The 12,657-nt window shown below is 45.7% G+C and overlaps 1 protein-coding gene across 1 annotated transcript in view; it reads right to left on the reverse strand.

Moving 5' to 3' along the window:
• The window catches only part of LOC147878129 (uncharacterized), a 114,086-nt gene extending 102,230 nt beyond the window's left edge, over window positions 1-11,856 (reverse strand). The window contains exons 1-2 of the mRNA XM_087372396.1: window positions 11,580-11,856; window positions 11,366-11,466 (exon numbers count right to left, since the gene is read on the reverse strand). Of these exons, the coding sequence (XP_087228522.1) occupies window positions 11,366-11,466; window positions 11,580-11,682 (204 nt within the window). The 5' untranslated portion in view covers window positions 11,683-11,856. The remainder of the gene's footprint in view (window positions 1-11,365; window positions 11,467-11,579) is intronic.
• Between the last annotated feature and the right edge of the window lie 801 nt (window positions 11,857-12,657).

The raw sequence follows: 12,657 nt of genomic DNA on the forward strand, positions 1-12,657 counted from the left end.
TGTTCCGCATTGGGACTCTCCTGCATTTCCACATCGCATTCAGATATTATCATATTAGCCGTGCGACGGTCTTTATTCAATGGACAATCCTTCCACTGATGTCGCTGAAGGCAGCTGAAGCACAATCCTTCTTTTCTAGCTTTCTCTTTTTGTTCCGGGGTCAACGAGGACTTTGACCAAGCCCGAGCTGCCATTGGAGTTATTTTCTTTTTCACCCCAACGGTGGTACTTGTTTTTACTGGTCCCTCAACCGGCTTCACCTACTTGGTTTGGCCACTTGGCTGCGAGACATTTGTCTTTGAAACCCATTTCCTCGGAAATCCCCCTTTTTTCGGGTACTCATACTGAGTCCCTGCTTGCACAAATCCACCAGATCTGCCTTTGGCATCCTCATAGTTCAGGGCTAATGCTATAGATTCATCTAGTGTAGTCACATATTTAGCCCGAACTTCCATTTTGATCTTGTCGTTCAGTCCATAGATATAGTCCTTTAACTGAACCGACATAGGGAGAGGGTCTGTTATTTTCATGACACATTCCCTGAATTTGTCAGTGTACTCTGCCACTAGCAGACTCCTCTGATGAAGATTTCTAAAAGCATCCCAAGCTCGGGATTCTTCATCAGGTGGAAGAAAGTGTTTCTTGAATTCAGCTTTAAACCCTTTCCAGGTGGTTGGAGCAACTTGATCCTTCTGTTGCTTTATCCACCATCTGTCAGCTGCCTCAATAAACAGGTGTGTGGCCTCGCGGATTTTCTTTAGATCGGATCTAATCTCACAAATGGCGAAGGCTTCTTCCCACTTGTGTAACCAAACCTCGATCACATCAGAGCTGCGCTCGGTCATCCGACCAGCGTACTTCTCTGGTCTATAATTAGCGATATTAGGCACTTCGACCCTTGCGCGCTCTAGGGAATGTACACTGGGCTCTGGCTCTGCTGGAGCTTTGCCCTTATCAATTCTAGACGGCCTAGCCGACAAGGCTTGCATCATCTCCCTGATCTCATTTTGACCAGCATTCACTTGAAGCTGCTGGTTCATAATCTGCTGTAAAGCATCCTCTAATATCGAAATCCTACCAATCAAAGTAGGTGCTGCCTGATGTGACATCTGTTGTGTAGACTGTATTCTAGACTCACTAGGATTCACTCTTGAATTCTGCCCTTCTGCTTTCATAGGTTCACAGTGGAAGATGGGGTTTTTTTTTTTTTTAATTTATTTATTTAAATAAATAACCCAAATAACCAATATATACACCCTTCACTTCTGTTCCGTTTTCTTGTTTTTTTTTTTTTTTTTCCAGCTGCATAGCCTAGTTTCGTCAACGGCTACTTTGCGCTAGTCTCGTCCACCTCCTAAATCTCTGCGCTGCCTTACGTCGATTTCCAAGCAAACGTCAAATTATGCACCTACGCCTTCACCGACGAATATCCACGTCAACAATCCTCTTCCAAAAGGTATCGACGACCGCTCGAATTCGACAGCTTCGTTTACCCGTCACCTGCGACTGGTTTTCTTCTCACGCTAACAGCCTTCGTAGGCCACGGTGGCCATTCTCTCATTCAGAACGTCAACTTTCCGTCGATCTCCTCGTAGCCTCCCGTCACCTTCCGGGAACCTTGCGCTCCATCACTTCATCTCTTCACGAATCCCCCTTCCATCCTCTAGCCTTGCTCTGATACCAAAATGTAAAAGACTTCGTCTATTCTCGTCTTTTCTCTCAGCCTAAATCTTTGCTCGTCGTTAAAATAATCACGGGCGATGGCTTTTCTGTTATTCCACCCAGCCATTTCTCTAAGGATAGATAATCTTTTGATTACGTACGTTATTTCATACCTATCCAAGAGACCCTCAATTCCCTAGATAGTTCTCCTTGCCAAATGTCATCAATTTAGCCTCTCCACTTGGTGCACCTTTTTACCCCTCTCTTGGGGCACCTTAAAACCACTTGCCCCTTGGCATTATTGCACATTTAGGTGCACCCAGGCCTTAGCACTCAGAACTATCTAGTCAATGCCATTCCGCCCTCACCTAGGACCTTGGTAGTTACTTCTCTTGACCATTTCAATTACGCACATTAACTATTACAAAAGTCGGTCATCTAAGAGAAAATGCCCACCGATCTATCCGAGGTCATGCTATCCCGGCTAGAGCATAACATTTCGGCTATGTATGCAGGAAGTGCCAACCAGATACTCATCGACGGGTACATGGGGGATGTCTTTTCCTTTCTCGCTCGGTTCGGAAGGGCTGCCCACTTGCTCCTTTTCTTTTCCCCTTTGTAGCAGAGCTCTAGCTATTTTCTCTGTTCCTAGGTAGCAGGTCTCTCAGGGCTGTGGCTCCCAATTCGCTAGGAGGAGCTATTACACTCAGAGTTTGCCAACGATATGGCACTCTCTAAAGGGCACTATAGAGAGCATGGAGGGGGCCCTGGGGGGCTTAGAGACTTACTGCATGCCCTTAAGGGCCAAAATAAACTCGTCCAAGTCAGTTGTTTTCCTCATGATGACTGACTTGGTCCAAGAGATCCATGAGTGGGGGGTGGCATCTGGGTTCTCATGGATTCTGAGAGGGAAACAACAAGGTATCTAGGCTACCACGCAAGCATTGATATTTCAGTAGAAAGAAAGAAAGAAAATTTATTAAAATCTTCGGAAGACCGATGGGTCTATGAGACTGTGAAAATCCTGATACAACAAGCTATGGTAGTGGAGCTACTAAACGAGCATCCAATACCAATGCAAAATGCAAAAATGCAGAATGGCAGTACTAAGTCCTAAGTACAACATAGTCATGTCGATGGTCTACTATATATCAATCTCAGCATCATCATCATCGGCAGCAGCAAGATATCAGGATGGATGAGGCAATGGAGGCATGAAGTCGGCAATAGAGTGTTGTCGGCCATGTAGAGGTGCGGTCCTGGCATGTCTCCTGGTCATAGCTCTGCATCTGACCAGGGCTACTATGACCCCCGTCCGTCGGGCTCCGACTCTAAACAAGGAGGGGATGTCTCCAAGTGTGATCTGTGTGTCGATCCTTTGTCTGAGTTGTCGGGTCATAGGCGTCGGGTCACGGTCATGTCGAGGCCTCGTCTCGTGGGGGTCCATGTGATCTAGCTGAAAGAACTCCGTGATAGAGCTTTGAGAGGGATCGACCAAGGAAGAAGTATGCTCCTGTTTCCATGCTCGGAGTATCCTCTCGTGGTGTCTAAGTGCCTCATGAATGAAACCTGCCAAACACCGCTAGTCTGGGTAGGAGAGGAAACGGGTCAAAATCCCATAACTATCGCTGAAGAGGCAGTGGAAACACCCTCGGATCTCATAGTACACAGGACACCTGGAGATGAAATGCTCCTTTGTCTCAACCTCCTACATGTCACACAGTGTGCATATGCACCTCTCCCTGGGTAGTCGCTCTACTCTGCTGCTCTTGATGCGAAATCTGTGTGAAGAGATCATGAACTGCCCAATAGAGATCCTCAATGAGTGGGGTAGGTAAATCTGCATGGATCCTGGTGGGTCAATGAAACCCTCCGCTGTGATATGTAAGAAGTAATCTCTGTACAAGCTAAACTTCACTGGGAGTTCACTCGGTCCCAACCAGGTCCGACATGTGTGTAGCTGTACTAGATCCTCATGGATAACCTGATTGACCTCGTGTGATAGAAGGGGAGAAAACGGAGCATCCATGCTCTACTGAAAGGGAGGTAATCTATCCATGTGGAGCCCCAGTCACTCAAACCCTCTCTTTGTACGTGCATACCAGCACCTCTGGTCTCCTATTGCTGCAAGTGCCATAGAAGAGGATAGAGCTATCCATGGTAGCCTGCTACGCCCCGAGGTGTAATCCCCATATTCCCTAACTCGGTACAGATACGTGACAACCTGAAATGCAACATCTAGCTGTAAAGGGGGTGACCCAAACTCAGCCTGAATGATCTGGTGAGGAATGGATGGCTTACCACGAATCATCCATGATAACATGAGAACTTGTAGCCACTCCACACGGGCCCACTCTGTATCTGACAAGTCTGACCCCCAACAAGGGCTGCCGTATATCCCCGCTGGGCGAACCAAGGAGTCAAAAAGCAACCCCTTGGTGCATGGATCCTAAAAGCACGAGCGGAAGCACTGCCTCTATAGTTTGGCCAGTGAAGCATACCCTCTGCTTAAGCGTGCCTGCATCACGGGTCTCATAGTGAAGCTGGGTCTGGAGAAGATAACCCCAAGATAAGTGTATGATGAAACTATCTCAACAGGTCACCCCTCAAATGTGAACTGCTCCTGACGCATGATGGCTCGAGATGTATTGAAGATCATGACCTTGGTTTTACCTAGGTTGACCTTCAAATCATGAGACTCACAAAAGGACTGTAGTGCGTCTAGGTGTCTCTGGAGCCCCTTTGCTGAGGAAGACAAGAGAGCCAAGACATCTGCGTAGAGCAATATCTGGATCAACGTGCCCGCAAGAGAGCAACCTATACCCCCTATGTCTGCATCACTGTCTCAAGCTCGTCAATGTAGAGGCCAAACAAGGTAGGCGACAAAGGACACCCTTGTTTCTTTTTTTTCCCCAAAAAAGAGACTTCTATTAAGTATTAAAGAAAACCGTTAGAGCAAGCTCCATACGGGAATACGGGATACACCATTCAATGCATGAAAAGCTCAAGAGCCAAAAAGAAAGGATTGGGGCTGATAGTGCCATCTCAATCCGGTAGCAACCTCTGAGAAAAAGGGAGAACCCCTCCAAACTCGAAGAAATACAGTCCTCCTAGAAGAGGCTTCCTGTGAAGGGCCCTGCATGCTAGCCCATATGGCTATCAAAGTGTGAGCCGTGTCACTCCAAATACCCGTGAACACCTGTGATGGGTGTATCCGGGTGTCATCCAAGGCCTCTGTGCATCTGGCTCTCCAAATGTGCCAAGAGGAAATGCTAGCCAAAATCTCCCAAGAGGTGTCCACTGAAACATGTGAAGCTTTGAAAGGAATATGTAGTACATCCCGAAGAGAGGAGGGCTCTATCGAGCCCCAACTCATGAAGAAAGGGTAAGTATGAAAAATGCTGAGTATCCGAGCAACTCCTTTCCAAACAATTCTTGCTTGATTGCAGTCCCAAAGGCAATGTCGCACTGACTCCTCTGTAGAATGGCAGCGAGGGCAAGTGGGATCAGCCCCAAATCGTGATCTCCACACGTTCACTGCAATCCCTCAATGAATAGAAAGCCAAAAGAAAAGAGTGATCTTTCTAGGGATTTCCAAAGCCTCATCCAGAAATTCCTGCGCAAATCTGCGGTGATGAAGAAGCTATCCCAATGGGGGCCTCTAGAGGGAATCCAACCTCTATTGCTCAGCTAAAATCTCCTGGCATTACCAACCGTGAAACGAAAGAAGGGAATCCCCCTCTCTCGGTGCCCATGATCTATCCACTCCCACTCTCCTGGGTCCCACTGCAAGCACCTAATAGGTGCACCTCCATATAACCACAACCTCCAGGATCCTAGGGCCAAGAGCAGAGGGTCGGGGTCTAAGTACCATTGCAAGCCCGCTCCATGGTCCACAAAACCAACAAACCTGATAGGCTAAAAGGCAACCTCTAGAAGAATATCATCCGTGGATCTAGAGAGTATACCTCCATCCCCAACGTCAAAGACCAGAGCATCTTCCCCGAGACCTCGAAGAGCGATCACCTGTAGAGGAACTGCTGTCCTCGAAAAAGCTCCCATCCAAGTGGTGGAAGTAATAGGCATCTCAACTATCCAATCCACTGGGATGGCTGCATCTATCTGCTGAATCCTGCGTGCTACCCCTCTGAGGTGACTCACAGACTATAGCCTCTAATCCTCAGGTAGCCTGATAAAAGCCTTCCAAGTGCCTACTGTGTAGGCGGGGCCTCTCTCCCATACAAACCACTGCATATAATGGGAAGTGCCCAGAGGTCTGCCATGCTCGTCAAGTATACTATCATTCCAAATGATCGGCTGCCTATCAATCTCTTCAAGGGTAGAGGGCGAAACCCTTCGAAGAGTGTTCCTAAAGCTCCCCCAAGCTTTGAGGATGGCAGTCATGAGAGGAGAGGCAAGAGACCTAAGAGAGGCGGAAGTAAAAATCCAGCAAGGGCTGTCCACCCAATCATCTCCTAAGGTAGGTGTGCAAGCCTGAATGCGTCCAAAAAAGAAATCCTTCCAAGGTTCTTGCCCAAGCATGAGTCCCCTCACCACCACCTTACAAAGCAATGCCCTGCACTGTAAGTCCGGGTCAATGACATTAAGGCCTCCTTCCCAAGTAGGGAGAATAATGGTCTCCCAGGCCACCCACGCTGCAACATCTGCCATGCCATCAAGTCTACTCCATAAAAAATTCATGACTGCTCTAATGAGCTGAGTGATGCAATCCCTAGACCGGCACCAGCAAGAACACACAAACCAGGCGGTGGCCAAGAGAACCTGGTTCACTACCACAACTCTAGAGGCAAGGTCGAGTTTGGCTGAGCTCCAAAAAATGAGCTTTTACCTTATACTCTCTAGTACTGGGGCAAACTGCTATACTAGAGAGATGCCCAATCCTACTTGGCATCCCAAATATCTGATAGGAACACCCCTCTGAATCCAAGAAAAGCCAATGTCAACTCCCCAGCCTGGAGTGTCCTCATCACTGATCCAAAAGCCAAAGGATTTATGCCAATTAATGTGTGCCCCTGCAGCTGAGCAAAAAATATCCAAGGCTGTCCGGAAAGAATCAAGTGACTGCGAAGAGGCCTCGCTAAAAATAGTAGTGTCATCAGCCAACTCATAGTCAAGAAGCTCCTACTCCTGTCTCAAGGGCAATCTCAACCCTTAAAGCTCAGCCTGAGATCTAAGGAAGATACTCATAGCTTCTACCACAAAGAGAAAGAGGAAGGGGGCTAAAGGGCATCCCTAACGAACTCATCTGGAAATCTGAAACCTATCAATGCATCATCTGACCAAACATCTCTGCCACTGAATCTGAACAAGAAGGCATCCCAAGCTGCTCTCTCGAGGGAATGAATACCGCCTTCTCTGCCCCCTTGCTTATCACAAGGTGCCTCAACCATGTTGAAGTCACCTCCAATAATCCACGAATTTGAAATGTCAGCCCACGAGAGCAACTCTTTCCAAAACAGAACATGGTCGCCTCTGTTGTTCGAAGCATAGAGGTTAAGGAAACCAACCTTACATCCGTCAATCAGAAGTAGAACCCACTGGGCCCTGGAGGGGGTTATGGTACCGTGTCCAATTATCAAAGGGAGAATAGAATCTGAAACTGATATGCATGTACTTCCTCTGGTTCCCAAGGCAGGAAGCCAAAAAGTCCGGCCTGAAAGCAGCTTACCTGACTTGGAGCAATCTCTGACATCCAGTTTGTGTTTTTGAAGAAAAAGCATATCTAGGGAACCACCTGAAAAACCTGGATGGAGCTGATTCCTGATCAGCTGTCTACAACGGCGATGAGGGATGCCGCCCAATCCCTGTATATTCCAACTGGCTATCCTCATCGGCGGAAGGAAGCAGGTTGGAATACCTTACCCAACCTGGTGGGGAAAAAGAACCCTCCACCGGAGCTGACCTCCTGCCATACACACGAGATCCAAGGGGAGGAAAGTCCACAGGTGAGAGAGAGAAAGATCTCTCAAAAGGGATGCCGATAATTGGCTCTCTGAAAGTGGAAGGTACAAAATCATCATCTGGGAGGTTAGAGGGGTCCTCCAGAGCAGAAAAGGAGTTCCGCTGAGCCAGTGCTGGGGAGGGGGTACGAAGGATTCCTACCGAAGCAAGGAGAGAATGTAAGACCCCCTTCCCTCTATCCAGCGTGGGGGAGGGAGACCTAGGGCAGGATGTGCCCAAGAGAGAAGAAAAAGAGGGGGCTGCCACATGGGCAGCACCTCACAGGATTGCAACCTGCAGATGGCGTCAGCATGGCGAGGGTAGTGGGCAGGTGAAGGGCCTACAACAGACCCTGATGATGGCGCGGTACAGGCGGGTTAGGAAAGCAGGAAGTACGGATCTGTACGGGCTGCTGCAGAGCAGTGTACGGAAGAGGTACGGCCAGGACAAGGCACTGGCAAAGGGCTGCAGCAAGGCGCAGTATAGTGGGGGTCTATGGGCAGGTCTATGGCTTGCAAGCAGGGCTGGCAGGTGGTAGGACAGCAGCAGCAAAGGAGCTGGACCCTGCATGGAACAAAGGGCCAGCAAAAGGGCCCTTATATAGGGCTGGTTGGGCTGAGCCAATCAGGTCGGTTGGGCCAGCCAACCTGGTCTGTCCAGTCGGCCCAGTCAGGGCAGACTGGTCGGTAATTTTGCCAGGCCTTAGGGCCTATAAAAGGAGAGGCTCAGGCCTCATTTCATTATCCAGCGAGTGCTGCAGACTTAGCTCCAGGGAGAGGCTGAACCTAGACTGTCTTCTAGGGCAGAGGGTTGCTGAGATCATCATCTTCTGGAGCAGCCATTCACAAGCAGGTTGGAGCAGTGGAACTGTTATCTTGGGGCCTACATTCAAGAGGACCAAGGGGACCTGTGTGCTGCAGACAAAGCTTGGCAGGAGCTACCCACCTAGGCTGATTCACAGGCAGTAAGGTGGAGAAGAACACACTGGACGGAAAGTCTACAGACGCTCAAGGTGGAGCACGCGGGCTCGAGTCTCGAGATAGCCAGCAGATAGGAGGAGGACCTTGTGGTTAGATCAGAGACCACACCATTGGTGGGACTCTGGATCTATCTCTTTTGTATTGTGTCCATAGATTTGGACGGAAATATATATTTTGGTGGTTTCTCTATCTGGCTGGTCTATTGATGAGTCTACACACCTACTTTATGCACATTAAGTAAAGAAGTTTGTGATTCCACACCCCACACGCACACTGTGTGAGCTCCTAGGCATTACTATAAGTCTTCCGCTGCGTGTACCCTCTATTGGGTATTTTCTAACAACCACACTGTGTGAGGTCCTGGGCTATTCTATCAGTTTTCTGCTGTGCGTACCCTCTGTTGGTCAATTTCTAACAAAGAGAGCATACTTACAAAAAGTTTTAACATTCAGTGTCTATAAACACAAGTCCCTATAAATATTTGGGGGCAAAATCAAATGGGTTTAGCCTATGTGACTAGAAATGTTCCAAATTTTCTAAATTAGCTACAGAAACCCAACAAAGTAGGTCTACTCACAAGATCTATTCCATAACTCTGCAAAATTATAGCATGGGTCACTATGCTGCGGCATCCTATGTCACCACGTTAGACCAATGTGTAACTTCAGAGACATTTTCAGTACGTCCCATATACAAAGTTTACTTGTCACAAAAGCTGACTTTGGCATTTGTCTTCGAACTTTCTTTTTCCCAGGAACTGAGATACTATTGTCAGATGGAAGCCACATTAGTCCTATCATACTCTTATCGAATAAAAAGAGAGCTTAATATCATAACTTTTAAGACAATTCTTGGATGACACATTTGCCACTGGAATGTAGACCAAATTTCACATTTCATAACTGGTCTTGAAATATTCCACTGAGAATGAACAGAATGAAATATTCCGCTGTTTTGAGGCATGGCATAAAATAAATAGTTGAGCATAGTGACCCGTTGGATCCATGGACCTACAATATTAAAATTGTAGCATGTTCATGATCTAATCGGTGGGTGCAATTGGTATTTTTCACATTAGTAATGTTTTCAGATAAAATGACTTGCTTAGGAGTGTGCCAATGACTAAAATGGCTCCCATTGAGCAACAGTCAACGTGTAAGTTTCTTGAAGGCTGTGGCAATCAACCCCCATCAGGTCAGCAAAACCAACAAGTTTAAAGCAATCCTAAGGTTGACTATGCATCCCTACAAATTACAATACACTTTTAAAAAACAAAATGCTCAAGAAAGTCAACCCATGTAGATAGGAATTTTACATAATCTTGGCTAACAAGAACTTTGCTAAGAAAGAGCATAAAAGAACACTCTTCCCAAAAATGGAAGAAAATATTAATTGTTTGCTCTCAGACCAAATAGGGACTCTACATAAGACATGCAAAGGCCCCAACTAGAGGTTCCTCCTGGAACTGCATTTAGTGTAGTGAGCAGCAGAACACAACTTAAAAGACAAGGAGTCAAATGAAGCTCACTCAGACCAGTGCCCTAGATTAAATCTATATCCGTGTATAGAACATTTTTATTGAGAAAAACCAGAATTACCACCCAAACAAAATGTACTCATTCACATCCACTTTCGACAGGCTTCTGGTGAGATCCGTAACATGCACCTTATGTTTTGTTGCTTTCTAGGTCAACATGTGCAAACACGGGTGGAATCTCCCAATATTTCTCTCTTTGAAGAATTTAGCATCGTTCGCCATCAAAGATCCTTCTGGCTCATGACCTCTCTATGAAATTGTATGCCATTTGAATGTCTCACATTCAAATGGTGAATAGAGCTGAAGAGAGTTATAGCTTAGGCAGAAGCATAAGCTGAAACCATGAGATTAGATCTTTAACCAAAGACTCAGGGCTCGAACATGTGTATGAAATTGCTCAAAAACTTGCACAAGATGGAGGCTTAAAGCTGAATGTGGAGCAGCAAAATAGGATACGAGTAAAGTAAGGAGCTTGTCCTGTTATTTACGTGCTAGGCAGAGAAAAGATTGGGAAAAGCATCAAAAGGTCAACTGCTTAAGTCTTAAAAGAGAAACATCAAACTTGCATCCCCAAGTAACTCACAGAAAAGTGTGAAAAGGTCGATTTCTACAATCTGAAAGAGAGACATTACAAAATGCACGTCCTCAAGTCAATTTGCTCAAGGTAAGTTTCTGATAAACTAAGAAGGAATCCTTCACAATTGCCATAATTATATTCCTTTAAAGTATCCTACTACATTTCTTATTGGAACTGATTGTGATCGTAGGCAATATGTTAGATCATGATTGTGTTGACCGCCTTATGTTTTAATGTAGTTAAATTGTTTTGATCATAGACCCCGGGACCTTCATAAGACTTTCTTGCTTCCAAAAAAATATTTTCAGTGCTTGGAAGGAGCCGTAGGCCCTCCGGTTATCTTCTGTCCTTGCATGGTATAGATACTAGCTTCCATTAATTTAATTATTTTATGTACATGTTAGTCTCATAAGACCTTGCTGGTTTAAATAAAAGGTCTCCTTTGTTCGTCCATTGGCGCTTAATTCGTTTCCTTTGTTCGTTTCATCCACACTCTTTCTTCTTGAGGATCCCAATAAACACGCTTCAAAAGTTTGCCAAACTTTATACAAATCGAACAATTTGTATAATGAACAACTTTGTCCAGACTGCAAAATGTGATGGGCCAATGAATTTGAAATTTTGCAGAAATGGGGTAATTTGGCGTACATGCTCCAATAAGGGTACCACCAATTTCTCCAAGGTCATCCCTCTTTCTGTTGCAATTTCTGCATGCTGAAGAAAGGCCGTGAGGGCTCGACCGATTGGACCTGGGAGCAAGGTATAAGGCAATGCGCGGTGAGGTCTTCTCATCCAAATTCATCGGGGGGGGAAAAAAAACTGACAAATCCGATGACACAAAAAACTGACAGAGAAAGTGCACTTGTTTCGTGATAAGCATCATCGTAGGAGGTAAGCCGTTGTAGCTCCTGATGTTTAGCAGAAAGCAAAGTGTTGAGGACGCGACCATGACAATCGTAGTCCATGACAAGAGTCTAAATGTGTAAAAGCATACTGTAGACTCACACACTATATAGCTAGTACACACACTCTCCTTTTCTTTTCATTTTGGTTTAAATCCACTTGTTTTTGGCATGCCGCATAGCGTTTATAGCATAGGTAAATGAGTGAAAAGCGAGGAGAGGAGAGAGGTTAAAGAGGGGATGGAGCATTAAGTGTGAGTGGGGACATGAGTAAAGACTCTGATTTAAATAAAGGTGGTGTCATACACTCTAAAAGACAACAGCATTGCATACCTCTCATATAAGGCCAAAAGCTTAACTCTAAACATCATTATTATCAACTAAATTGCATGCTCCTCATATAAGGCCAAAAGCTTACCTCTAAACATCATTAGTATCAACTAAATTACCACTATCCTAAATTGAAACCAAGATTATCATGCACTTAAAAAGTCAGCATGACTTCTTGAAGTGAAAACTGAACATTGGCTTTCATGAGCCAACAATTAGTGCACTTTCCATAGACCCTTTTTGAAGGTCCAAAAAGCAATCCCCAAGGAGGGGGCTTACTGCCATACAACATCAAAAGATCTCAATATATGACAAATAAGCAAGATAGTTCAAACCAAGCATGCAAACAATCACAGAACGATTACCGTAAAGGTGCCCATAAGGAAACTTGCTAAGGGGTGGTTCAACAAAACCCTATGGTTTTGGTCCTTTCATAGTTCCATAGTGCCCAATATCATAGCCAAGTAAAGAAAAGGAAAGCTTACCAAAGCAAGCACTAGAAAAGTGTGCCTGAAGATGCTGTTGTTGATAAAACAAGAACTCACGAGTCTCAGGGAATGTCAAAACAAATGAGGCATAGACTAGCATTGAGACAGACACTGGTGATAAATATTTGGACTGGGTGCGATTTGCATGAGCAGAAATCCAACGCAGAGGCAACAAAACCTTATACAAAACCATGAGATCTACCCACAACAAGCAAGATCA

The sequence above is a fragment of the Dipteris shenzhenensis genome, unplaced genomic scaffold (genome assembly GCF_047967505.1).
Source record: "Dipteris shenzhenensis isolate YYH24624 ecotype China unplaced genomic scaffold, Dip_SZ_1.0 scaf0541, whole genome shotgun sequence".
Lineage (NCBI taxonomy): Eukaryota > Viridiplantae > Streptophyta > Polypodiopsida > Gleicheniales > Dipteridaceae > Dipteris > Dipteris shenzhenensis.